We start from the raw sequence: 26,969 nt of genomic DNA on the forward strand, positions 1-26,969 counted from the left end.
TAGCCACGGTGGTGATGATGAGAGAGCGAGATACACGCAAACTCTAAATATACCGCAGATGTCAGGGGTAGGGATTGAACCCACGACCTCCCGTATAGCAGGCGAGATAGTTAACATCTCCTAGCCACCATGCCGTCCAATGTAGTGGCAGGACCCTCCTGAAAAAAGAGTCCTCAATGTGGCTCTACTGGATGGGCGAGTCAAACGAGTAAAGTGTGCGTCTCTAACCCACGCGAGCGAGCATGAACTTCGTATCCACGTCATTCCCAATTACGTGTCGCAATCCATTTTTTTTTTCTAGAATTCAGAGGAAAAGTGGAGTTGATTAGTTCCACAAGTCTAGATGACGCGGTTGCAAATATCAAATTAGCATCGAACTTCAAACCAACTTCGCCACGATTCATAATTCTCACCGAAACATTTATCCCGCCAAATTCTGTGTCATTTTGGCCCCCCACCACGCGACGCAGCCACGCAACCAATATGTAATCGTCGCGCGGTGTGCAAGCGTCTAACCGGCGCGGCGATCGTGATCGTTTCAGCTCGCTCGCCGGTGAAGTTGAGGAACGATCCTCGCACCCCAAGTGTGCAGCAGTCAGAGATACGCGACCGTTTTAGTTTTGCAGCAGCGTCAAAACATTATCAGGACGGGATCCAGGAAGCCGGAATAACAATCCAGGAAGTTGGGATTACTTCCTGGATTGTTATTGTTAAATCTTTGCACGCGAGACTATTTCATTCATTTGGTCGAGGGCTCTGAACGACACAAATGTGGACAGATGGTCGCGTGGCCTGACCCAACGATCAATTACGAATCAGACCACTGGCTGAGGAAGCGTCCGCGTGCAGTCAGCTTCAACAGGGTAGACAAATCCCGGGCCAAGCCACCCTGGGAGGCTCCGGCTGCCCTGTGCGGGAGTTCCACTCTCCGCAGACAGCGCCCATCAAGGCCTCCCCCCCTCCCCCCCAGTGCCGGATGATCCTAGTAGCAAAAGTAGCTACATATGTAGTAGCTACGGGCCCCGCACTTTCAAGGGCTTCGCGCTAAATGCTTTCGATCCATCAATTCCGGTTCAGTGATTCTGCACTTGCTCTATTACTATAGTACTATACCGCCTGCAACTTTTATGAATGGCTGCGTGTTTAAGGTTAGCGATTTGTCGTATTATCTGGCCGTATGGCAAATGAAAAAATACAATGACTTTACTATGCAAGTTAAAAAATTAGTGTTTTAAGATTTCTGTGTTTTTTTTATTAATTTAAGGCCCCTTTATAACATATGCTACAGGTCCCGCACTAGCTTCGTCCGGCACTGCCTCCTCTCCAAAGTGACACGGTGGTGCCAGCCAACCGGAAGTCACCAGGGGTGGTAGATGGGGCAACCGTGAGTGAGCAGAGGCTGAGCGGGAGCGCCCAGATGTCACCGCGCGTGAGAGAGTGAGTGAGAGAGAGCAGGAACGCGAGTCCGACACTGACCCCCACCACCCCACAGCACCGTGACCCCCGTGACCCGGCGGTGACGCCCATCCCTCCCCGAGGTTGGGGGGGGGGGGGGAGACGGGCAGAGCTGGCACCCGGCGACTTTGGCCTTGGCCGAGAGAATTGGGAGCGGCGGCGCTGCCGCCGACGACAACAAAAGGGAGGCCAAACCGACGGTCCCCGCAGAGGCCGAGCGGCGCGCTCGCGGCTCGGCGCGTTACCATTCACGGCACGATCGCCCGCCGGGGCTTCAGCGCCGATTACAGCTGCTACTCGCGCGCACACGGCCCTCCCAGCTGCAGCCTGCAGCCTGCACGGCTCTCTCAGCTACCTCATGTAGCCTGGACAGCCCTCTCAGCTACAGACCTGCACAGCCCTCTCAGCTACAGACCTGCACCCTGCACGGCTCTCTCAGCTACCTCATGTAGCCTGCACAGCCCTCTCAGCTACAGACCTGCACCCTGCACGGCTCTCTCAGCTACCTCATGTACCCTGCACAGCTCTCTCAGCTACAGACCTGCACCCTGCACAGCTCTCTCAGCTACCTCATGTACCCTGGACAGCCCTCTCAGCTACAGCCCAGCATCCTGCACAGCCCTCTCAGCTACAGACCTGCGCCCTGCAAAGTCCTCTCGGCTACATCACCTTGCAGGGCCTCTCAGCTACAGCCCAGCACCCTGCACGGCTCTCCCTGCTATTGTCCAGGCACGTAGCCACGCATCAATGTATCGCTCACGATACATCCATCAAACCGCGGAGTATGATAATCAATTATTTATGGTCTATGCAAATGACATGCAAACGACCTGCTATTGCTTTACAGGGGGAGGAGGCTATCGTGGGCAAGCCGACGGCACGGAGCGGGGCGTCAAGAGCGCGGCCCAACACGGCCGCTCGACGTCACGACCCCGAGCGGCGGACGTCGCAGATCGTTCGTCTGGATGAAAACACCTTAGTGCACAGAGGACCGCAGAGCTCGGGCGATTGTTGGTAGTGCCGGCTCACCGCCGCGTGACTGTCGCCGCCGGCGCTCGTCTCTCGTTCGGTTGCGAGAGACGCGATTGGCGCGAACGCCGCCGCGATACGTAAAGCTAAACAACAGCAGCAGCATTATTGCATTCATTCTTACACGGGCTCTGGATCAGCAACGGATTGTCGCGGGCACGAGACATGGATTTCAATCGACGACTCAAGACACCGTGACGTGCCAGTCCCTCTCTCCGTCTCTCTCTCTAGGAAACGACGACAACGACAAAAACGGCGATCCTCGAATAAAATCCCATCCCGGAATCGGGACGAACCGCCGAATCGTCATCGCATCGCATCGCCGGCGAACCCCCCGCCCCCCCGTGGCAACAACGCCCCGCACGCTCGCGCACACGAGCGGGGATGGCAGCAGTCAACCCGGCAGTGAGCAGCCGGTGCCAAATAACAACTGCCCAAACTCTGCGGTCCCCCCAGCTAATGAGGAAACCAGAGCACCCGGGGAAACCAATGCGTGCAAAGGAGGGGTCCGTCACCCCCCCTACCCCCATCCCCCCCTTCCCATGGAACAGGTGGAGATTGGTGCGCACTTTTGCTGTGCCGCATTCTCCTGGCGAGCCGGGGGTATAACGGCTCCTCCTCGACGCCCGACAGCTAGAAGGGAGTTCCGCCAAAATCTGTGCGGTGATCCAGCAACCCCTCGCCCTGCTGCCTCCACGGGCATAGCCACGTGCAGCGTAGCCACGGCAACCACAACCGCCACCGCCACCGCCACCGTCCGGCAAAGTTCCCCGGTGCCTGCGCAAGTCCTCGTCCGTCCTCCTGCTCCTCGTCGTGAGAGACCAAAAAGCAAATCCTCCTCCTCTCTGTGCATCCCTCTCACCTTGATATTCGCTATTTAATAACAAACTTCTATTTGACCAGGTAAGGAGGCCCACTGAGCTACGTAGCTCTTATCAGAATCGACCTGGCTATCGCAAACGACAGCTCAACGGAGTGGCTTATCATCACGTGGAAATCCATAGCAGCCAAATACTCTGAGCGCACCGTCGATTCGAAATGTGGAGGGAAAATACAGAGGACCCGGTGACGAAAAATCCACGGGACAGAGAGAGAGACACGCAAACTCCAAATATATAACAGGCTTAAGGGTCGGGATCGAACCCACGACCTCCTGCACATCAGGGGACTTTTCGCTCACCGCGGCGCCCCAGACGTGCGGCCGTGCCGTTAATTCGGCACGAGATTTATTTGCGAGAGGGCGCACGACGAGAAGAAGAAGGCCGCCGGAAGTGCGCGCGTTAGCGGCTCTGGTTCACACGCACACGGAACGAGCCCCACCGTAGGCCTCTGGAGTAAATCACACGCACGGACACGCACACACACAGACGCACGCACATGCGTACACACACGTGCGCACACACACACGCACACACACAGACGCACGCACATGCGCATACACACGCGTACACACACACACGCACGGACACGCACACACGCACACACGCAGACGCACGCACACGCGCATACACACGCGCACACACACGCACACACGCGCACACGCACGCGCCGACAGTCACGCTACTCAGCCGCGATTCCACGACAGGCGAGTCTGGTTGAGATGTTTCGGTTAATTGGTGCGAGCACCTCCGGAAGGCTCCTCCTGGGGAGTGAATGGGGAGGGAGGGGGGGCAGCCCTGCTTGCGAGAGTTAGAGGGTTCCATGTGGCGTATGGTGCGCAACCACGTGCAACCGCTAATATTACCGCACGCAAACGCTCACATCGCCACGCGCAAACCACTCGCCTTTCCACACAAAACCACACAATCGCACACACCGCTCACCCCACTCACCTAACAACACACAACCACACACACCGCTCACCTCACCACACACACCGCTCACCTAACCACACACACCGCTCACCTAACCACATACAACCACCAACCTCTCAACCTCTCACCTAATCACACTGGCAGCTCTCAACTAACCCCACTTACACCAAAGACAAAGATCCCCCGTATAGCCTAAACAAACTGTTGAGGCAAGTGCTGTTAGCGAGCACCTATGGAGGCCGGCACGATACACGAGAGGGTGGGGGGGGGGGTGTCTCCCCAATGGCGATGTTTACACACCACACCACGTACTCATGTGAGGCTGAGTCGACCTAGGGGAGGACCGGTTCAGATAACGGTCACCGGTTTTGGTGGCCGGTGAGCGGGAATCGAACTCGGGTCGCCGGGTTCATGGCGTAGCGCGCTAAACCGCTAGATAACCACTTCCCACGCACGCTCGCACCTCTCACCTAACCACAGTAAACACACACACACACAGGTCACACCCAGTCTCAACTGCAGCCGGGGTCAATGAACCCTTCAGCACCAAGGAGCTGGACAGCGCTGCAGCAGCAGGAAAGCGGCCTGCTTGTTACGCCAAGCAATTACACGCAGGCCAGCCTGGGTGTCGCGCCGCTCACTCAGGGGAACCCGGCCTGCTCACTAGGCCGCACATTCACGGGGAACCCGGCCTGCTCACTAGGCCGCACACTCACGGGGAGGCCGGCCTGATCGCTAGTCCACACAATCACGGGGAGGACGGCCTGCTCACTAGGCCGCTCACTCAGGGGAACCCGGCCTGCTCACTAGGCCGCACACTCACGGGGAGGCCGGCCTGCTCACTAGGCCGCACACTCACGGGGAACCCAGCCTGCTCGCTACTCCACACACTCACGGGGAACCCGGCCTGCTCGTCACGTCACACACTCACGGGGAACCCGGCCTGCTCACTAGGCCGCACACTCACGGGGAGGACGGCCTGCTCACTAGGCCGCTCACTCAGGGGAACCCGGCCTGCTCACTAGGCCGCACACTCACGGGGAGGCCGGCCTGCTCACTAGGCCGCACACTCACGGGGAACCCAGCCTGCTCGCTACTCCACACACTCACGGGGAACCCGGCCTGCTCGTCACGTCACACACTCACGGGGAACCCGGCCTGCTCACTAGGCCACACACTCACGGGTAGGCCGGCCTGCTCACTAGGCCGCACACTCACGGGGAACCCAGCCTGCTCGCTACTCCACACACTCACGGGGAACCCGGCCTGCTCGTCACGTCACACACTCACGGGGAACCCGGCCTGCTCACTAGGCCACACACTCACGGGGAGGTCAGCCTGCTCACTACTCCACACACTCACGGGTAGGCCGGCCTGCTCGTCACGCCGCACACTCACGGGGAGGCTGGAGGGACGGCCCGGCTGGATCATGCCCATGTCGTCATGGGCGGCCTTCCCAGCGGGGAGCGGTTGGGGCCCTCTGCCTCCGTACAGCTCCTGCGGGACCTCCTGGTGGACACGTGGGGGTGGGGGGGGCGGCGAGGTTATGCAGGGCCGGGAGGAGATGGTGGGGGGGGAGATAGTCGGGGGGCGGGCGGGTGGAGGGGAGGTTTGGGGGGGGGACACACGAAGGGGGTCGACGTTCAGAGCGGGGCGCTCGGGGGCCGCTCCTCGACGCGTCGGGAGGGGGTGGTGGCTCGGTCGCGGCCGTGCAGGGGTTAACTTGACCTTGCGTGTCTCTCAATTTGCAACTAAAATTAATTAAGCTTGTGTTAACTGTAAAAACCTTTAAAACAAAAATTACAATATCCAATTTAACAATCACGCCGATTTCTGGCAGCATGTGTCTGCGCCGCGCGTGTACGCGTAGGGGTGTGCGTGCGTGCGTGCGTGTAGACGTGTGTGCGTGGGGAGCGGTAGTCTAACGGTTAGCGCCACGCTTCGAACCTGGCGACCCGAGTTCGATTCCCGCTCACGGCCAACATTGGTGACGATTATCTGAACCGGTCCTGGGCCCCCCCCCCTAGGTCGACTCAGCCTCAAATGAGTACCTGGTGCGGTCGGTAAACATCGCCACTGGGGAGATAAAGGCAGCTGGGCATGGTGCTGACCACCCACCCCCTCGTGTACCATTCCGGCCTTTATCGGTGCTCGCCAACAGCACTTGCCCAAACAGTATGTTGAAGCTACACGGGGGATATATGTCTTTGTTTAGTGTGCATATATGGGTACATAAGTGTGTGCGCGTGTGTGCGTGCAAACGCCCGCGTGTACCAAGCCGATTCCTAAAACAACGCGCGCGACTCGACTCAGCAAATCATCACGCATCGACCGGTCACCTGACACGCGTGCACGTCAAACACGCCCACACGCCCGCGCACTCGCTCACTCGCCACCCTCTCGCGGCGTCCCCCACCGCTCCAGCGCGCAAGCGTCGGTTGGTAACGACCCATCGATGAATCCGCCAATCAGGTGGGAACGAGCGGAACCTCTCCGCAACTCCGCCAGCCACCGACGTGCGTTTGTCCGGCACGCGGCGACGAACCACCGACTCCTCACCGCACCACATCGCCGACGAACCTCCCCGTGTGGCAGCCGGCGCCGATAACAACTACCCCCGCAATCGACATCCCACCGCCGCAGAAAGTCGGGTGCCAAATCAAATCGCACACGGGGAGAGGGAGGCAAAGGCGCAGCCCTGCGACTGCTCGCTCAAGCCACTGCCGGAGGAAGGAGGCCCCGCCGCCCACCGGCGAACCACTCGACAGGGGGATGATCTTTGGTCGACCGTTTAAACGGAGGAGAGAGTAGCCATGTTTACCCCACCAAACGCGACCTGCCGATCGACTTTGACAATGGGGACCTCATTTACACTGCTGGGTGGACAGAGGTGGCGGGGGTCGGCTAAGGGGGGGGGGTGCAAAGGGGGGGCTAAGAAGTGTGGGGGGCTAAGAAGGGGGGGGTGGGGGCTAAGTGGGCAGGTCAAGGGGGTGGGGGGGGCATCATTTAACAAAGTTGTCCTCATCGTTTTAACTGCCGCCGCAGCAGATGGAATTGAACCGGTGTCCTCTGGCTCGCAGGTCCAGCGTGCTGACCGTTGCACCACTGCGGAAGCTCCAACATTCACCATTTCCCACAAGAAATAGAAAATCATTGATTGTTCAATTACAAAAAAATGTGTGTTTTTTTCGCAATTATGATAAGGTAACGCAAATTATAATCTAAATGTACTCTTATATTTTCGTATCATATCCCAGAGAGGGGCCCTTGCCTGCAAACATCTGGCAGTTGACCCAAATTGGTTCAGAAAAGCCCCTGGCTCTGCCGATGAGACACTGCATGTCGAAACCGGTCCACAGTTTCCCTTGCAGTCAGCAAATGCTGCTGTAGCTATGCGCTCCCAGAAGGCCGTGCAGCCGATGGGAAGTTTAGTTTTTATTGAAGACGTCCAAAATATTTTTTCATGATTTATGGAAAGTTTGCGAGTTCAAATTCTGGTTGAAGGGTTGACTTGGCCCACCATCTCTCCCTCCAGGGTCGATAAAGTGAGTGCCACTTTGTGCAATTGTCCTATCGGATAGATTCACCCCCGCCATAGGAATGAGGAATTTCTACCTCCCAGCTCAGAGTTGTAAACAGGACATGAGCACCAATGCCTCGACACTCATTTGAATTCAAACTATTTTTTATTTTACCAGCTAAGGCCCACTGAGCTATAACGTTCTTTATCAGAAGCGACCTGGCCACAAATGATAGCTTAACAAAGTGGCTTATCATCAAGTGGAAATTCATAGCAGCCAAACACTCTAAACGCACGTTCATTCTAAATGTGAAGGGAAAAACCAGAGGACCCAGAGAAAAATCCATGCGACCACGAGGAGAACATGCAAACTCAAAATATACAGCAGCAGGCGTCAGGGTTGGGATCGAACCCACGACCTCCTGTATACCAGGCGAGGTAGTTAACATCTCATAGCCACCGCGGAGCCAGTATTGAGGACACCAGACAGAGGACACAACTGCAGCAACACGTACGGCCTCTACGCCACGCGGTTGATGAATGGAACCTTGGCGAGACATTTCGCGGAATCCCTCCGATTGTGAGGAGAGGAGGGGGGGGGGGGAGCGGGGGAGTGGTGAATCTTTCGATGGCCCCCAGCACGGATTTACATTGCCCCGGTAATGAGGGCCATCCCCCGGCCCGCCCGCTCGCGCGCCCGCCCGCCTACCGGCCACGCGCCGGGCCCGCAGATGGCCTTCACAGGAGGAGCGCCGCATGCATGGTCACCTGCTGCATGGGGTACCGCTGGCCCCCATACGCCCCCGCTCCCTGCTGCCCGTAATACGGCTGGCCCTGCTGCTGCTGCTGCTGGCCCTGGTGCGGCTGGCCCGGGTGCGGCTGGCCCTGGTGCGGCTGGCCCGGGTGGGGCTGGCCCTGGTGAGGCTGCCCCGGGTGAGGCTGCCCCGGGTGAGGCTGCCCCGGGTGCGATTGAGCCTGGTGTGGCTGGCCCGGGTGCGGCTGGCCCGGGTGGGGCTGGCCCTGGTGGGGCTGGCCCGGGTGGGGCTGGCCCGGGTGAGGCTGGCCCGGGTGGGGCTGGCCCGGGTGAGGCTGGCCCTGGTGGGGCTGGCCTTGGCCTGGTGGGCAGTATCCAGACATCCCTTGGTGGCCGTAATGAGCAGGCACGGCCTGCGAGCGCACACACACAAAGACAAAGATCCCCCCTGTAGCCTTAATAGACTGTTGGGGCAAGTGCTGTTAGCGAGAAGCACCTATGAAGGCTGGCAAGGCGCACGAGGGGATGGGCGATCAGCAACACGATCTGCCACCTTAGTCTCGGCCTAGAAGAAGCCCAGGACATGTTAAGATATCCTTTTTGGCCCTTATGCTCGACATGGCAGGGAATCAAACTCAGCTTAGCGAGATCAGCGTCAGCCAATGGAAGTGAGTATACACGCGCGCGCGCACACAGACACGCACAGACACGCCCACACATGCACAGACACATGCACGGGACCAATGTTTCTATTGCTGTTGGTGGGCACAGGCCCTAAGGTAACCACCAGCGGCGTGGGAACATCGCCAGCAGGCCGATGCACACATCTCCTGCGTAGATGTAAAATTACGACGCAGGAGTAGGCCTCGGCAAGGTAAGGTAATTGTACCCTTTTTACCGGGTAAAAGGATAAAGGTAAAGGTGTCGACATGCCAAGGGGTAAGGGTAAAGGGTCGGGTAAAAGGTAGGCTCGTTGCTTTTAACCTTTTACCTTACCTGCTAAAGGGTAAAGGGTAGGGTAGAGTGATTGTATTGTGGTAAGGTAAAAGGTAGGGTAAAGGTAGGCTCGTTGTTTTTACACTTTTACCTTACCTTGCCGAGGTCTACACAGGAGTGCGACTGGGGCCATGCAGCCCAAAGTACGGACCCCAGTCACCCATAGAGACACAGAGATACAGACAACCAGAGATACACAGAGAGCCATAGACCCAAAGAGACCTGTAAATTAAAGCCACAAACCAGAGGTGCGCGACTGGCCATGCAACCCAGACTATGGACCATCGAAACACAGAGACTCATAGACATACATAGTGATGCAGAGAGATGCATAGAGATGCATAGAGATGCAGAGAGACACACTAACGACACTAGCCACAGTGTTGCGACTGTGGCCACGTGACCCACACTACGGACCGCGCAGTGAGCCCACTGTGACTGAGCGCTCTTTCAACGGAGGAGGAACAGCGACACGACACGAACTCTCCGTCTCTGCTGAAGCTGTCTCATGCTGCTCAACAGCAGCTGGACCTCGACATTGGTATCGAACTCCTAAACCACATTGTCACATTTGTCGATTTAAAGCTTTCGTGACTGCAGGGATTCATCTTCTTGGTTCTTTCGGTAAAGTCACGTAGAAGGGAAATAATAAAATAATAAAAATAAAACATAATAAAATACAATTCTCACGACGTTGCGGCCACAACGCAAGCAGCCGTCAGGTGAAGAACAGGTCTGTCGGAAAGACAGCATCCGACAGACCTGTTCTTCACCTGACGGCTGCTTGCGTTGTGGCCGAAACGTTGTGAGAACTGTATTTTATTATGTTTTATTATAATTTTATTATTTCCCTTCTACGTGACTTTACCGAAAGAATCAAGAAGACACATTGTCACACACAAGAATCGACGAGAATAGACACAGGCCTAAAGGCCTATGACACAACGCAGTCCGCAGGAAACAAGCGCTAATCATTGTCGCCGCTTGACGTTGTGGACCTCGGGGCCTGCACTCAGCCCCCGAGTTTAAACTAAAACGAAACTTTCTATTTTACCAGGTAAGGGCCCACTGAGCTGTGTAGCTCTTTTTCAGAAGCGACCTGGCCACAAGTGATAGCCCAACGAAGTGGCTCATCATCATGTGCAAATTTATAGCGGCCAAATACTCTAAACGCGTGATGTTGATTAGAAACTTGGAGGGAAAAACCGGAGGAACCCAGAGACAAATCCACGCGACCGCAGGGAGAGAGACACGCAAGCTCCAAATGTACAACAGGCGTCAGGGTCAGGATCGAACTCGCGACCTCCTGCATACCGGGCGAAGAAGTTAACATCTCCGAGCCACCGTGGACAAACCAACGGACAATGTTACGGCACGGACACCGCGCACGCACGCGCGAGGTGACCTGCGGGGAGACGGCGGTGGCGGCAGAGAGTCGCCAAGTCCGGCGGTGGTTCGTGGTGAGGTGACGGTGTTACACTCGGGGTGTGGCAGCGCTCGCCAAACCTCCACGCCACCGCACTGCGCGCGTTCACTTTTGTCACCAGTCAAACCCGAATTTCAGTTTCAATATTCTTCACCAAGGCAGCGGAATCCCCGATGCTAGAGAACGGTCCGCGGAAGCGGATACCACAGAGCTACCTCTTGGGATCCCCTCTTCTTCTTCTTTAAATGACCTCCGGTCACACAGAAGGGGGCAGCACTTCCTGCTGCTGACACAGCAAGTGAGAATACGCCTCCGCCTCCTCCTCCTCCTCGCACAGCCGTCTAAAAACGTTAAAACGTAGTGGGTTTTTTTTTTTTGCACATCCAAAGGATATTTTTTTTTAAGCGGAGAAACAGACTTGTGAGGGAGGCGATTTGCCTGCCAGTTTATTTTGTTAATTATATTCTCCACAAAGACGCGACGGATAACACTGTGAAACTATTATTTGTTCCTGGGTAGTAGGTGTTATTTACTAATTGCTTATGCCTCAGAAGTACAGAAAGTGGCTATTATTCCCCACAAACTTTGCTTTTATGCCCAGGACAGTGATATTTTGAAATGTACCTATTTTGAATGAGAAAACGGGCGAATTTGTCTCTTTTCGTTCACAAAGTCAGAAAAACAACAACATACGAATCAAAATTAACATGTATTTATACTAAAGTAATACAAAAATGATCACAACAGATTTAGACACCAAGGCGCACTACCACAGGCAGGACTGGCCACAGCGGACCGAGTTCTCTGTGGGGAGGAACAACGTCAAGTGGGAGCCACTGGTGGACCCCCGGAAGGTGCTGATGCCACCACTGCACATCAAATTGGGCATTATGAAACCATTTGTCAGAGCTGTAGATAAGGAATCGGCAGCCTTCAAGTACCTTCAAGACTTCTTCCCTAAGCTGTCTGAGGCAAAGGCCAAAGCCGGTGTCTTCGTCGGACCACAGATAAAGAAGATCCTGGAGTGCAATGAATTCCCCAAGAGAAAGCGGCTTGGGACAGCTTTGTCGCAGTGGTTCGTGGCTTCCTGGGCAATCACAAGGAGCTGGTTGAGACTGGTGAAGAACTACGGCACAATGGGCCGTAGGATGTCCCTCAAAGTCCATATCCTTGATGCTCATCTTAATCAATTCAAGGAGAACATGGGAGCGTACTCGGAGGAGCAAGGCGAGCGCTTCCACCAGGATATACTGGAGTTTGAACGCCGCTACCAAGGACAGTATAACGAGAACATGATGGGAGACTAGATTTGGGGGCTGATTCGTGAAAGTGATTTACAGTATAATCGTAAATCTCGAAAAACTACTCACTTCTAAATCTTTTGTAGTCATTTTTTTATTACTTTAGTATAAATACATGTTAATTTAGATTCATGTGTTGTTTTTTCTGACTAGTGTCAACGAAAAGACACAAATTCGCCCGTTTTCTCATTGAAAATAAGGCAAATTTCAAATGATCACTGTCCGAAATCTTGACTTAAAGCTTTCGTGACTGCAGGAATTCATATTATTTGGGTCTTTCGGTAAAGCCAAGTAGACAGGTCTCAGAAAATAACAAAAAACTACGACGTTTCCATCACAACACAAGCGGTCGCCTTTTTCTCCTCCTGATGACGATCGCTTGTGTTGCGATCGAAACGTCGACGTTTTTAATAATTTTCTTTGAACCTATCTTACGTGGCTTTACCGAAAGACCCAAAGAACATCACTGTCCTGGTCACAAAAGCAAAGTTTGTGCGGAATAATAGCCACTTTCTAGACTTTTTAGGCATAAGCAATTACGAAATAACACTTACGACCCAGGAACAAAAAATTGTGTTGCATCGTGCAATGTGTTTAGCATCTGCGAGTGAAGTTTCTTCACGTGACAGTCGGACCGATTTATTGTTCATTCTCTCAGAGCTAGAATTTTAGGCAGATCGAGCAAAGTTTAACGCGACGGGTTTCTATCGAGCGGCCCGCTCGCGAGCGGAGGGAGAACCACCAATCCTCTCCACTCGAGAGCGCGGTTTAAACGGAGGGAGACCACCAACCCTCTCCACTCGGGAGCGCGGTTTAAACGGAGGGAGACCACCAACCCTCTCCACTCGAAAGCGCGGTTTAAACGGCGACTGGCGCGCCGCCACAGACGAGCGGCGGACCGTCAACTCTGAGCGGAAAAGTTCACGGGGAGCAATGGCCTTGGCAGTAGCGACAAAAGAGCGACGAGGCCTTCGTCCGGCAGCGGACTGACAGAATCGCCCCCAAACACGCTCGGCCTCATCGGCTCCAGGCAGCGGCGTTTGGGCCTGGCTAGCATTTAGATGGGCGAACACCAGGGCTTGCCGGGTGTCGTAGGGCAGAGGTCGCAAACAGGTTTTGATTCCTTACCCGTAACCGGCCGCACCAGGGTAGCAAACGGGTACCCGTACCCGATACCCGGCCGGGTACGGGTAGCCAGGTATCGGGTAAGGTACGGGTATCGGGTACCCGATTGCGACCTCTGGGATGAAGCCATGTTGCAGGCGTGGGTGGGTTGATTCTAGGAACTTGAATTGTGAGAAGAGACAAGACGTTGGGAAATGAGTGACAAACGGTTACTCACCAGTGACTCACGGCCTACCTGTACCCGGCCACACCAGGGTCGCAAACGGGTATCTGGCCGGGTATCGGGTAGGGTACGGGTATCGGGTACCCGATTGCGACCTCTGGCGTGGGGGCTGCAGCGAGGTGTGGCCGAGAGGTGGCGGTGCCGAGTGTCACCCCCACCCCCCCCCCCCCCGGTTTCGAGTCTCCATTCAGGCGAACAAACACTCGGTTACACGTCGCCAGCAGCGTCCCCACGTCGCAGAATCCCCACAAGCTTGAGTCTCTCGACTCGGTGAGGCCTAAACTCGGCCAATGGGTGTGGATGTAGATAACCGTCCGTCTGTCAGACCCTCCTTCTCTCCTTCCAGCCAGCCAGCCAGCAAAACCTCTAATATAGTGTGTGATATGATGGCACGATAGCATACATCGTGCAGATGTGCATGGTGACATCACCACCGCGTGCTAGCCAGGCAGGCAGGAATCCAGGTATGAATCTAGATAACAAACTTTTTGTCTAATATAGTTATCTTTTCTTATCAAAATTTATGTTTTCAAAGCACATAGAACTTGTAATATGTAAACACTTTATTACTGCTGCTGATATTGTCTGCAGGTCACCGTTGGAAAGGAGATATACTGGCCCAGTTCGAAAGGGGCTCTACTCGGGAAATCAACTTCTGAACTTCCGGCCTCTGAACAGCCCAGACAAGTGAGACGCGTGAAGAGTAGAGGGCGACCACTCCTGGCCGTCGAGCGATCTCACGTCCAAAAGCCAAAGTGGCCCCTTGCTCAAATGAACATTGAGGCATCGGTGCTCATCCGCTGTTCACAGCCCTGCAGAGCCAGTGGTGGAAATTCCACGTTCCTATGTCGATGTTGGGAGGGGGGGGGGTGCGAGCCTGTTACATAAAACAAGCCCTGGTGACTTCCGCACAAGGCGGTGCTCGTTTTACAGAGACCCCGGGAGGGGACGATAGGCCAAGTCAACCCCCAACCAGGATCTGAACGCGCAAACCTTCGGATCGCCCGTGCCGCTCGCTCAACCGCCGGGCCACCTGGGGCGGTTACCGAGAGGCGCGTGCGAGGAATCACACGGAGAAAGAGAACGAGGAGCACAAGGAAGAGCGGCAGCAGGGGACATCACGTCGAGTTAGGTGGGGACTGGCCGGGACTTGTCACGGGCTACGAGGAGGGAGCATCGTGGCCGGCGGCCGAGACTAAAGACGGAGTGGCAGCCAAAGGGGGAGGGGGGCACAACACGAGCCGAGAGGACGTCCACCGCGGGAGACGGAGCGACGAAATCAGCTCACGCGCGCGCGTCAGGTGTACAGATTGCCGCGTTGCGAGACCGCGAGAGAAGGAGGACGGCTTGGGGAAGCCTTCATCCAACGGAGGGGCGCCGCGGTGACGAGATGTGGTCGCGTGGAGTTTTCTCCGGGCCCTCCGGCTTTTCCCTCCACATTTAGGATCAACGTGCGTTTAGAGTATGAGGCTGTTAGGAGTTTCGTTGAGCTATCAGTTGTGATATATAGCTCAGCGGGCCTTACCTGGTAAAATAAACAAATCAATTTCGATTTAAAGCTTTCGTGACTGCAGGGATTCATCTTCTTGGTTCTTTTGGTAAAGTCACGACAGCCATGTTCTTCACCTGAGGACGGCTGCTTGCGTTGTGGCCGAAACGTCATGAGAATTGTATTTTATTATGTTTTGTTTTTGTTATTTTATTATTTCCCTTCTACGTGACTTTACCGAAAGAACCAAGAAAATAAACAAATAGTTTAGTTTTTTTTTTTTAGACAGATCCCGCCGCTGTTGACGGTGATGATGACGATCCCCAACACCGCGACGACGAATCTCGTTGCACCAACGACCCCACACAGGCCAAACTAATTGTTGGGCCTGTGTGGGGTCGTTAATAGCTTCTCCATGCCCCACAGAGAAAGAAACTATGTCTCATTGGAATATGAAAGCTCTTGAACTATAGCCTATCCCGCAGCTACCTCGGTTTGGATGTAAAGTAAGCTACAGTTTAAAACGATTCGCAATTGATTTTTAGGTTATGTCACTCAAAGATCCGGTCAAATATCTGTCGCAGGTCCCCGCTGAGAATTGCTGTCCGACTCGAGCGATGAGCGAGCCGTGGCAATAAAAATAAACTGAAAACTCTGAAACTTTTTTTATTTGACCAGGTAAGGCCCCCAGTAAGCTGTGTAGCTCTTTGTTCAGAAGCGACTTGGCCACAAATGACAGCTCAACGAAGTGGCTCATCATCACGTGGCAATCTACAGCAGCCAAATACTCTAAACGCGTGACGTTGATTCTAAATGTGGAGGGAAAAACCGGAGGATCCGGATAAAAATCAACGCGACTACAGGGAGAGAGAGAGACATGCAAACTCCGAGCATATAGCAGGCATCAGGGTCGGGAACGAACCGACGACCTCCCTCATACCGAGCTAAGTAGTTAACATCTCGCCATCGCGTCGCCCTCTCTGCACCGATAACATTCGGCGAGTAGTTAACCAGACCTGCACTGATAACATTGGGTGAGTAGTGAACCACGCCTGCACTGATAACATTGGGTGAGTAGTGAACCACGCCTGCACTGATAACATTGGGTGAGTAGTGAACCACGCCTGCACTGATAACATTGGGTGAGTAGTTAACCACGCCTGCACCGATAACATTGGGTGAGTAGTTAACCACCCTGCACTGATAACATTGGGTGAGTGGTTAACCACGCCTGCACCGATAACATTGGGTGAGTAGTGAACCACGCCTGCACTGATAACATTGGGTGAGTGGTTAACCATGCCTGCACCGATAACATTGGGTGAGTAGTTAACCACCCTGCACTGATAACATTGGGTGAGTGGTTAACCACGCCTGCACCGATAACATTGGGTGAGTAGTTAACCACGCCTGCAGTGATAACATTGGGTGAGTAGTTAACCACGCCTGCACCGATAACATTGGGTGAGTGGTTAACCACACCTGCACCGATAACATTGGGTGAGTGGTTAACCACGCCTGCAGCGATAACATTGCGCGAGTAGTTAACCACACTTGCACCGATAACATTGCGTGAGTGGTTAACCACACCTGCACCGATAACATTGCGCGAGTAGTTAACCACACTTGCACCGATAACATTGCGTCAGTGGTTAACCCCTCTCTGCACCGATAACATTGGGTGAGTGGTTAACCACACTTGCACTGATAACATTGAGTGAGTAGTTAACCACGCCTGCAGTGATAACATTGCGTAAGTAGTTAACTACGCCTGCACCGATAACATTGGGTGAGTGGTTAACCACGCCTGCACCGATAACATTGAATGAGTGGTTAACCACGCCTGCACCGATAACATTGGGTGAGTGGTTAACCACGCCTGCACCGATAACATTGGGTGAGTGGTTAACCACGCCTGCACCGATAACATTGGGTGAGTAGTTAACCACGCCTGCACCGATAACATTGGGTGAGTAGTTAACCACGCCTGCACCGATAACATTGGGTGAGTGGTTAACCACGCCTGCACCGATAACATTGGGTGAGTGGTTAACCATGCCTGCAGTGATAACATTGGGTGAGTGGTTAACCACGCCTGCACCGATAACATTGAATGAGTGGTTAACCACGCCTGCACCGATAACATTGGGTAAGTGGTTAACCACGCCTGCACCGATAACATTGGGTGAGTGGTTAACCACGCCTGCACCGATAACATTGGGTGAGTGGTTAACCACGCCTGCACCGATAACATTGGGTGAGTGGTTAACCACGCCTGCACCGATAACATTGGGTGAGTGGTTAACCACGCCTGCAGTGATAACATTGGGTGAGTAGTTAACCACACTTGCAGCAATAACATTGGACAAGTAGGTAACCACACTTGCAGCAATAACATTGGGTGAGTGGTTCACCACGCCTGCACCGATAACATTGGGTGATTATACTCTTTGGTTTTTTCGGTAAAGTCACGTAGGTAATAAATTAAAATAAATTTAAATTACGACGTTTCTCGTAAGTGACACACTTAAGCGGTGTGCTTTTGCTAAGCTGTCCCCACCTGAAGAAGGACGCTTGTGTTGCGCTCGAAACGTCGTGATTTAATTTATTTGAATTTTTTACCTACGTGACTTTACCGAAAAAACCAAAGCGTACGAATCCTTGCAGTCACGAAAACTTCAAATCTAGAATTGGGCGAGTAGTTAACCACGCCTGCACCGATAACATTGGGTAGTTAACCACGCCTGCAGTGATAACATTGGGTAGTTAACCACGCCTGCACCGATAACATTGGGCGAGTAGTTAACCACGCCTGCACCGATAACTTTGGGTAGTTAACCACGCCTGCACCGATAACTTTGGGTAGTTAACCACGCCTGCACCGATAACATTGGGTAGTTAACCACGCCTACACCGATAACATTGAGTAGTTAACCACGCCTACACCGATAACATTGGGTAGTTAACCACGCCTACACCGATAACATTGGGTAGTTAACCACGCCTGCACCGATAACATTGGGTGAGTAGTTAACCACGCCTGCACCAATAACATTGGGTGAGTAGTTAACCACACTTGCACCGATAACATTGTATGAGTAGTTAACCACAATTGCACCGATAACATTGGGTGAGTAGTTAACCACGCCTGCACACCGTGCCAGGTGGTGGATGGCCTCACGACACAAATTTGCCGATGACGTTAGGAGGTTGGGGGGCCAACACAACAAAACAATCAACGGTGAATCGTACGCGCTGGTCGCGGAAACCCGACGCGTTGTGATTGACTTTAAACGCCACGCACTTTGTCCACTGCTTCGAGTTGTACGGTTGTACGGTATTCCCTCGCTATCCGCTCGTGAATAGAAAATTTCGCGGATAATGATATTGTCCTACGAATGACCTTAAACAAGTACGTAAATAAGCTTTAAAATACGTGACAATGATCAGAATGAGACAAAAAATAATTATTATAATAAACAAAGCAAATAAAAATAAATATGAAAATATTATAGTTTATAAATGCAGTCGTTGCCGAGTTGCAGACGCGATTGGCGGACAGCCAGAATCACGGACAGCAAGTTCGTAAACAGCGAGGGAAGACTGCAACGTCTCAACTCGCATTGCATTGTGGGCCACGTGCGTCTCAGCTGACAATCGACTTCAAAGGGGGGCGGCGGCGGTGACGCGGCGTCAGCGGGAGCGCAGTTTCGCCACGCTCCTTGCAGAGGGTTCGCGGTACGATTCCGGAAGACCGCCCTGGTCAATACTGCGGTGGTGTGTGAACCATAATAAAAAATTTAACCCGTAGAAACAAAGTTTTTCACTATAAATCCTTTATATGCGTGGCATCGGTTTTATTTTATTATTCATTTCTGTTTTTCTTGAGTAAGAGTTTCATTTTTTATCACATTGGTATTTTAAATGAAATATGAAAAAAAAAAATTTCCTAAAAAGTGGAAAATTTTAGAAAACATTTTTTACGCAAATAAATTGTCACGCACAACGAGTCTGTGTGCAACATGTCAGCTCGATTGGATCACGGGAAGTGGGTTAAAAAACGACCGAAAGATTTGCACGGTCGTAAGCGCGCAAGCAAGCAAGCGAACTTAATATAAAGGATTTAAAAAATAGTCCGCGCCGTCTGTTTGGCCGTGGCGTGGCGGTTAGCGGACTAAGCGCTACGAACCCGGCGATTCCCGCTCACGGCCAACACCGGTGACGATTATCTGAACTGGTCATGGACCTCCCCTAGGTCGACTCAGCCTCAAATGAGCACCTGGTGCGGAGTATAAAAACATCACCACCGAGGAGACAAAGGCGGCCGGCGTGGTCCTGGCCACCCACCCCCTCGTGTGCCGTGCCGGCCTTCATAGGTGCTCGCTAACAGCACTTGCCCCAACAGTCCATGAAGGCTATAACGGGGGATCTTTATCTTTTGTTTTTGACAACGACCCATTAACGTCATTCGAAGAGGAGTAGGCCACCGTTTTCCGGCAGGGTCACCGTCTGAATTTGCTACGTTTAGAAAAATTACGCCGCAAAATAACTTAACTTGGCACACGCGCAGCGATGCTTGTCAACTGCGAAAACGTGGCAGGACCCTCTTGAAAACCGTCCTCGAGACTCCCGGCTAAACAAGCGTGGGAAGGTAACACACAAACGATGGGCCCGCTCGCCCCGGGTTAGCCGACAATCGCGAACGGTCGAGACGAAGGGCGTGGATGAGCGTACCTGTCTCTGCGAGTAGGGACCGGCCGCCATGGGGGGCTGGGGGCCCCCCTGGGCTCCCATCGGGTAGCGCTGGGGGGTGGGCGGGCTGTACGGTTGCTGAGCCGAGTAGGGCCCCCCCTGGCCGGCCTGCTGGGGGTGCTGGGGGTAGGGGCTACCTCCCATTCCGTACGGCTGCGGCCGCTTCACCCCCATGGGCTCCATGGGATTGCCCTGCGGAGGCCGGGCGAGACGGGGAGGCACGGCGTGCACCAAGCGGTTAGCAGGTTCAGGGGCCGCGCGGTGGCTACAAAAACAACAACAAAACCACTTCGCGGCCGTCAATACATTTGACAATACACAGAACCGCTCTCTCGCGGATTCGTTTTAAATCAACGGCCGCCCGCGCTTTCTTCGACGCCGAGACACAGAACAGCGTAGCGCGCTCCTGCAAAGCAAACCGTGCCCGTGGAATTAAATCAGCGGCTGGAAAGGGACGGCGAGTCGGCGCTATTAATTGGATTTTTCATTGTTTTCGACACGTGGTTAAAACGAGCCTGCTCCGGGAAACCAAGGGGCAGGCTGTGCGGGAAGAGGCCCCCAGACCCAACCGCTGTCCCCCCGCCACCCCTCCCCCCGGTCCCCACAGTAACTCCTACATCTTCTTAACATTGGCTCGCAACGGCCCCCTCTCCCGAGCGGACGGCGGCATCGTTAAAGGGTGACCGGTCACGGTGCCGCTTTGTGGCAGCTCGGCGCAAAACCGAGACGGGCAGACGCGGAGAGAGGACGGCCCCCTTCCCACCCCTCCCCCCACGCTGTCAGCAGCGCCTTTCATTGCGTAACGTCAGGCGGTGGCGCGTGCGGCGCGTGCGGCACACAAAGACAAACACAACTCGGGGCTGGGCTCCTCGCCGCGTGCCCTGGCTAGCACATGGCTAATCTACATAGAGAAAGGTCTCCGCCTCCCCCCCCCCACGCCCACCCGTCCACTGCCCCACCCTTCCCCCCCACACACACCGGCTTGCCTGCCTGCCTGCCTGCCCGTCCGTCCGTCCGCTGTCTGGAGGTTTGCTGGACTGGAATCTCGCGCTGTGGTCGGCGGCACCGTTTGGGGGCGGGCGGGCTGGCGGGCTGGGGGGGAGTGGGGGTGGCCCGTGCCTGGAGCGTTTGACCCGACGACTCGCGGCGTCAGCCGAGGGGAAATTCGAGCGCGCGAGAATTTGACCGTCGCCGTGCCCGCCGTGCTGGGTCTCTCGCTGGGCGGGCGGGCGGGACGCCCTCCCCGACGGGCGTGACGGGACAACCCCACGGCGTCCCGCACGAGCGGCACGGTCACCACGTCCACCGAGAACGACGGTCTCGCGATTTGCCTCGATTATCGGCGGGTGGACCCAGGAGAGAGCTCCGGTGGTGGGGGTAGGAGTGGGGGTAGGAGTGGGGGGGGGGGGATGCCACATCCCAATCCCAAATACAAAAACATTACAAGGGTCAAGAGAATGTGAACAGTTGTCGGCTGAGAAAGTGTTGGAGGGGTTGTCGCCTGTTACTCGGAGAGTCTCGGCAAGAATTGTTAAAAAATTCGGCATTGATCGAGACTTTTCCCACATTTGCATCCAGCAGTTATTTTCATAATTTTTTCGTGTCCGAGAGTCAGTTCTCTCAAACGGGACGTGCACTCTTTATGCAAATCCCAGGTCGCTGTTATCTGCGGCAGGCCTCCGCGGGAACGCTTCTGTTCCCTTGTTTCGAAAGCTCTCAACTTTCCGCAACCAGCGCGGCCCGGCCCTTTCCAGTCTCCAGCCTCGCGGCCCGTCACACGGAGCTCGGGACCAGTCAGAGGCCCCCCCCCCCCCGCCGCACGCGGGGCCGCAACCGATAGCAGGCACAGAAGGCCAAACTCAAACTTGGGCCCAAGGCCACGTGGTTTTAAACGGCGAACAAGCACTGACAAATCATCCGGCACCTCGTAAGGACGCACGCACAAGGGCACACGCCAGGCCAGGATCCTGCCTGCCGCATGGCAAGTTGCACGGCTCTTGAGGCACGCTTCGTCCACGCGATGGTGAAGCACATTTTTACTGGGGAACCGACGATGAATTCTGAAATTCTGAAATTCAGAATTCATAGCGATTATAAACCGCGGTGTCGGATGCCCTCTGACCAACAGACTTTTTTGCCCGCTCTGGGGACGGTGGCGATCACGCGCTGCTCGTTCAGCGTGCGCGTCAAACCGTCGACCTATTCCGTAAATACCCCCACGCTTTCTGAAACTGTGGATAATTGGTTGCAAAAACGACACCATCGTAGGTGTCACGGGGATTATTTCACAGCGGTGCGACTGTCTCTTTCACGGCGCTATCCCCTTCACAGTGGCGTGTCAACGGCATGTCGCAGAAAGTTGGTGACAGACGCACTACTTCCTTCAGATTTTTTACTATTTAATTTAATTTTACCAGGTAAGGCCCACTGAGCTATGTAAAGTGCCCACAAATGATAGCTCAACGAAGTGGCTTATCACGTGGAAATATATAGCAGCTGCCAAACACTTAAAACGGAAGATTCTAAATGGGGAGGGAAAAACTGGAAGAGCCGAGAAAAATGCAGGCGACCACGGGGAGAAAGACACACCGCAAACTCCAAATATACAGCAGCAGGCGTCAGGGTTGAGATCGAACCCGCGACCTCCTGTAGACCAGGCGAGGTAGTTAACATCTTGCCAGACTGGCGCCCTGACTGAAGAGTCACCGGGGGGCGGTGGCTCACAAAAGGAGACTGTGAGGCCCAAGACCCCGTGTGACCAAGTTCACAATCGCCACCAGGAGGGGAGGAGGTTCTGACCACAAGCATCAACGAAACGTGGTGGAGAGAGGAAGGGGGCAACTCCAGGGCCAGGAGATCAACGACAGATCCCTCGCAACGTGCCCCTCCGTTGCCGTGCGCGGCCAACAAAGTGGAGGGTGGCATCGCACGTCACCACAACCATCCCCAGACCAACATATCCCAGGACCTTGAAACCTCGAATGGTTGAAAGACCGCGGAGTCGAGAACAATCTCTGCAGTGAACGAGAGAGCGAGAGAGAGAGGCAGCCTGCGAAGGGAGGGCTCTCTCCACCCAGAATGCCACAGCCCACGCAGGAAATCCAAGCACACCGAACAATCTCCCGGCCTCCCCTAGACAACAGAAGGCTCCCTCAATGGTCTAGTTCTTCGTCAAACCTACGCAGGTCCTGCCCCTACCTTGCGGCAGACATTGAGAAGCCAACGCGCGCACGCGCACGCACGCACGCACGCAGGCGTGTGAAAACACCGGAAATTACCGTGACCCCGCGGCATGTCCTGCACGCCTTCGCGGCGTCCCCACGGCGGTGCGGCTCGTCACGAGAGACGGGGACAAACCTCGCTTTCGAGACCGCGACCGGCCTGAGCGGCCACTCCGTATGCCGCACCAAGCGGGCCACCTCCGCCACCGAACCCCACGGGGGCAGGGGAACGGGTTGGGGGGTGGTGGCACCACAGCGGAGGCGGCGGCGGCGCGAGGAGACGCAGAGCCGCACGCCGGAACTCCCCCGCGTCAATTGCGGCCGTCGGATGATGAGGGGGGGAGCCACGGGAGATGTGGCGGCAGTGGCGGTGGCGGGCGCTACGTGCGTGACTGTACACCCCGAGCCCCCTCGCTCCCCTGCCGAATACAGTCGCCATGTCAGCAGACGGCCCGGGGGCCCTTACGTAATTTCACAAACCCAGCAGTCACCAGGCAGTGAGGGCGGCACACGTGGGCCTGGCAAACGCGTAGAGGGAAAAAGAGCGACCCGCAAAATGCACTCGCACGCTTTCACAACAGCAGCTCCCGGGGTTCGTCCTTTGGGCTCCCATCAGCAGGGCGCAGCCAGTTCGCCGATCACACGTGCGCTCTCTCTCTCTCACACTCTAATGACCGAATCACCCCAACTGCGCCTGATCTCGTCAGATCTGGGAAGCTAAGCGAAAGTTGAAGGCCGGTCATCGCTCGAATGGGAGACTGCCTGTGAATCGCGGGTGTTGTAGGCTTCCGCGGGGCTGAGGTGGCTATGAGATGGCCAGGGCATCAAGAGGATTTATTGAATCTGTATCGAGCTTCCAGTGTCACCCCTATGGTATCCGTGGTGGATTTTCTCCAGGGTTCTCTCGTTCTCCTCGCACACACAAAGCTCATTACGAATGGAAATCATGGCCAGGCATCGCCAATGTGACAGCATCCTCCTGACAAAACAGCCCGAGACTCGGCGGGACTCTCCTGGGTAAATGTGGAAAACGCGACACCATTCGTCAATATCACCTGTCTTAAAATTAGAACCCGACAATCATCGGCCAAGGGAGGCCCAAAAACACCGGACAGAGGGCCAGCGGACGCCGTGAGCAAACGGGCTGCCGAGTACGTTTACCTGATAGGATCTGGGGATTTTTTGTCGTGGATTTTTAAAGTTCCATCGCAATTCTTACTGGGAACGTCCTCTTTGCCGGGCCACATTTGTTGAGCACAGAGAACCGCGGAGAGCCAAACAAATCCTCACCTCCCCCCACATATCTCGGGGAGGATTTGGATCGGAAATCCCCGGGAAAATGTTCAGAGGCTGGTCCAGGGTGACCCTTACCCAAAAAATAAAAATGTTGACAATCATAAAAGTCACATTATCACTCAAAACATCGTGGGTCTAGAGATGCACCTCATTCTCAGGATATGTCCGAAGAAAGTGACCCACGGCCTGGCCAGTGACTTCTGGACAAGAAGACCAGATCGCCGTTCATCCCACGGTGGTGCCTGCCGGTGGCCGCGTTACCTGGGATCTGGCGAGGGCCTGGCCAGATCCACCCGGACTGAGGGCCGGATGCGTCCGCTGATGTCCTCCCCACGCCGCCTGCTGCTGCTGCTGCTGAGCCGCTCCGTATTGGCCGTGGGCCGTCAGCTCGGCCGCTTTGGGCCCTGCCATGCTGGCGTGCAGGCCCTGGTGGAGGCTCTGGTGAAGGCCCTGGTGCTGGTGTTGGTAGTCTTGGGCCGCGTAGCTGTTGTAGGCCCTGGCGGGGCTGGGGGCGGTCAGCAGCTGATTGAGGGTCGGGGTCGCGCCGCTGGGAGGCGGCTGTGTAGAGTTCACGTGGCTCAGCAACCTCTGCTGATGATGGTGCTGCTGCTGCTGGTGGTGCTGATGGTGATGGTGCTGCTGAGTCTGCTGGTGCTGCTGCTGCTGCTGGTGGTGCTGATGATGATGGTGGTGGTGCGCATAGCCACTCATCATGTGTTGTTGTTGCTGTTGTTGTTGCTGCTGCTGCTGCTTGGTTAGAGCTGCCACACGAGGCCCCCCCAGAACGTATCCCGGCTGGGCCGGGTATCCCCTGGGTGGAGGCGCTCCGTAGCCGCCGTACTGCTGATGATGATGCTGCTGCTGCTGATGATGGTGCTGATGATGGTGGTGGTGATGGTGGTGGGCGCCTGCCCCGTACTGCCCCGCGCCTCCACTGCTGTTGGCGTAGCCGTCGTGAGCGTTGAGAGGCCCGTCCACCAGCAGAGCGGCCTGGCTTTGTTGTCCGCCATGTTGCTCGTAAGAGGACGACGTCGAGGAGGAGGAGGTGGACGAGGTGGAGGACGAGGAGCCGGGAGCCCCCGGGGGAGGCCCGGGTCCACCTCCTCCACCACCGCCGCCGCCAAGGCCTCGGTACGGGGTCGGGTAGCCGTACCCCGCCGCTGCTGCCGCTGCCCCAAGGGGGCCTTCGTATCGGGCCTCCCCGGCCATGGCAGGGCCCTCTGCCATGGGGCCCTGGTGAGGCAGCGAGGCAGCAGCAGCAGCAGCAGCGGATGATGATGAAGAAGACGACGATGATGGAGGAGGAGGATGGAGCCACAGAGGAGGGATGCGAGTGGGAGGCAGCAGGAGGATGAGGAGGATGAGGCCCCTTGGCAAGGTGCAACACGCGACCATCAGAGTCCCCAAGGGCCCCAATCTCCCTGCCACCTCCACCTCCACCACCTCCACCATATTGAGGCTCGTCCCCCGCCTTGAGCCTGTGGTTAGACAGCACATCCTGATTGCCGCCCCCCACCAACACCACGCCGCCGCCATCCTTGCCTCCTCCTCCCGTGTCACGGCTCTCGGGCCCCTGCTGCTGCTGCCCCTGCTGCCCCTTGGGTCCCGGGGCTTCAGCCGCGTCTCTGTTACTGTTGCTGCTGCTGTTGTTGCTGTTGCCGCCGCCGCCTGCAGCCGGAGGGACCTGCGCGGCCATGATCTGTGCTGCTGCTGCTGCGCGATCAGCGACAGCAGCGCGAGGAGGAGGACGACGCCGCCGCGGCTGCTGCTGCTGCTTCTACCTCTGCTGCTGCTGATGATGATGATGGTGGTGGTGGTGATGATGGTGATATCAACGACGCCAGCACCGCAAGTCGTCCGACCCGCATCATCGCCTCCCGCCCGCCCGCCCGCCGGCCGGCCTCGCGTCCCTCCTCCTCCCGCTCGGGCTCCTGATGGACGATCGCTCCACGTCGCGCCGCCTCGTCGCTGCTGCTACTGTTGTTGTTGTATCTCCCGTGGTGGTCGCTGTTGTTGTTGTTGTTGCTGCTGCTGTGGTTATTGTTGTTGTTGTAGGCTGGCTGGTCTGGCTCGCGCGAGGTTTCTCCTCTCGCTCACGGAGCCCGCATGGCACCAGCGGCAGCCGCGGCTCAACTATTACCCATTGCTCCTATTAGCGGGCGGGCGGGCGGGCGGGTGGGCAGGGCGCAAGTCCCGGAGTGGATCGCGGGCCCGCAACCCACGGGCTACGGAGCGTGGAGCATGGAGCCACGACGCATTCGGCTGATGATGTTTGGAGGAATGCCGTGCGCTGTGTGTGCATGCCGTGCAATGCGCTGGGTGGATGACGGCTCAAGTTGATTTTGTGCGAGCTTCCAGGTGAGAAATTCGAGAGGGAGCATGATGGGTTTTAAATTGCACGAGCGACTGGTACAGCCCCCTCCCTCCCCCACCTGGGTTAATCAAAATGGGAAGAGAAGCAATGATGGGCACAGAAACGTGGGTTGCACGGGTGACTGGGGTCGTGGTGGAGAGAATGGAAATCGGTGCAAAAGCAACAGTGGTTCTACAGAAGAAGGAGCATCGAAA

The 26,969-nt window shown here is 55.6% G+C and overlaps 1 protein-coding gene across 1 annotated transcript; it reads right to left on the reverse strand.

Annotated features, from left to right (window-relative positions):
- Positions 1-3,117: 3,117 nt before the first annotated feature.
- LOC133352848 (AT-rich interactive domain-containing protein 1A-like) lies at positions 3,118-26,540 on the reverse strand. Its single transcript, XM_061568807.1, has 5 exons — positions 24,663-26,540; positions 19,867-20,076; positions 8,587-8,985; positions 5,697-5,807; positions 3,118-3,285 (listed from the first exon to the last, which is right to left on the reverse strand). The coding sequence occupies exons 1-5, from the start codon at positions 25,935-25,937 to the stop codon at positions 3,118-3,120; spliced, it is 2,163 nt and encodes a 720-aa protein (XP_061424791.1). The 5' UTR covers positions 25,938-26,540.
- Positions 26,541-26,969: the final 429 nt, after the last annotated feature.

Source organism: Lethenteron reissneri, chromosome 5 (assembly GCF_015708825.2).
Source record: "Lethenteron reissneri isolate LAM-NWPU_2019-01 chromosome 5, ASM1570882v1, whole genome shotgun sequence".
Taxonomy (NCBI): Eukaryota; Metazoa; Chordata; class Hyperoartia; order Petromyzontiformes; family Petromyzontidae; genus Lethenteron; species Lethenteron reissneri.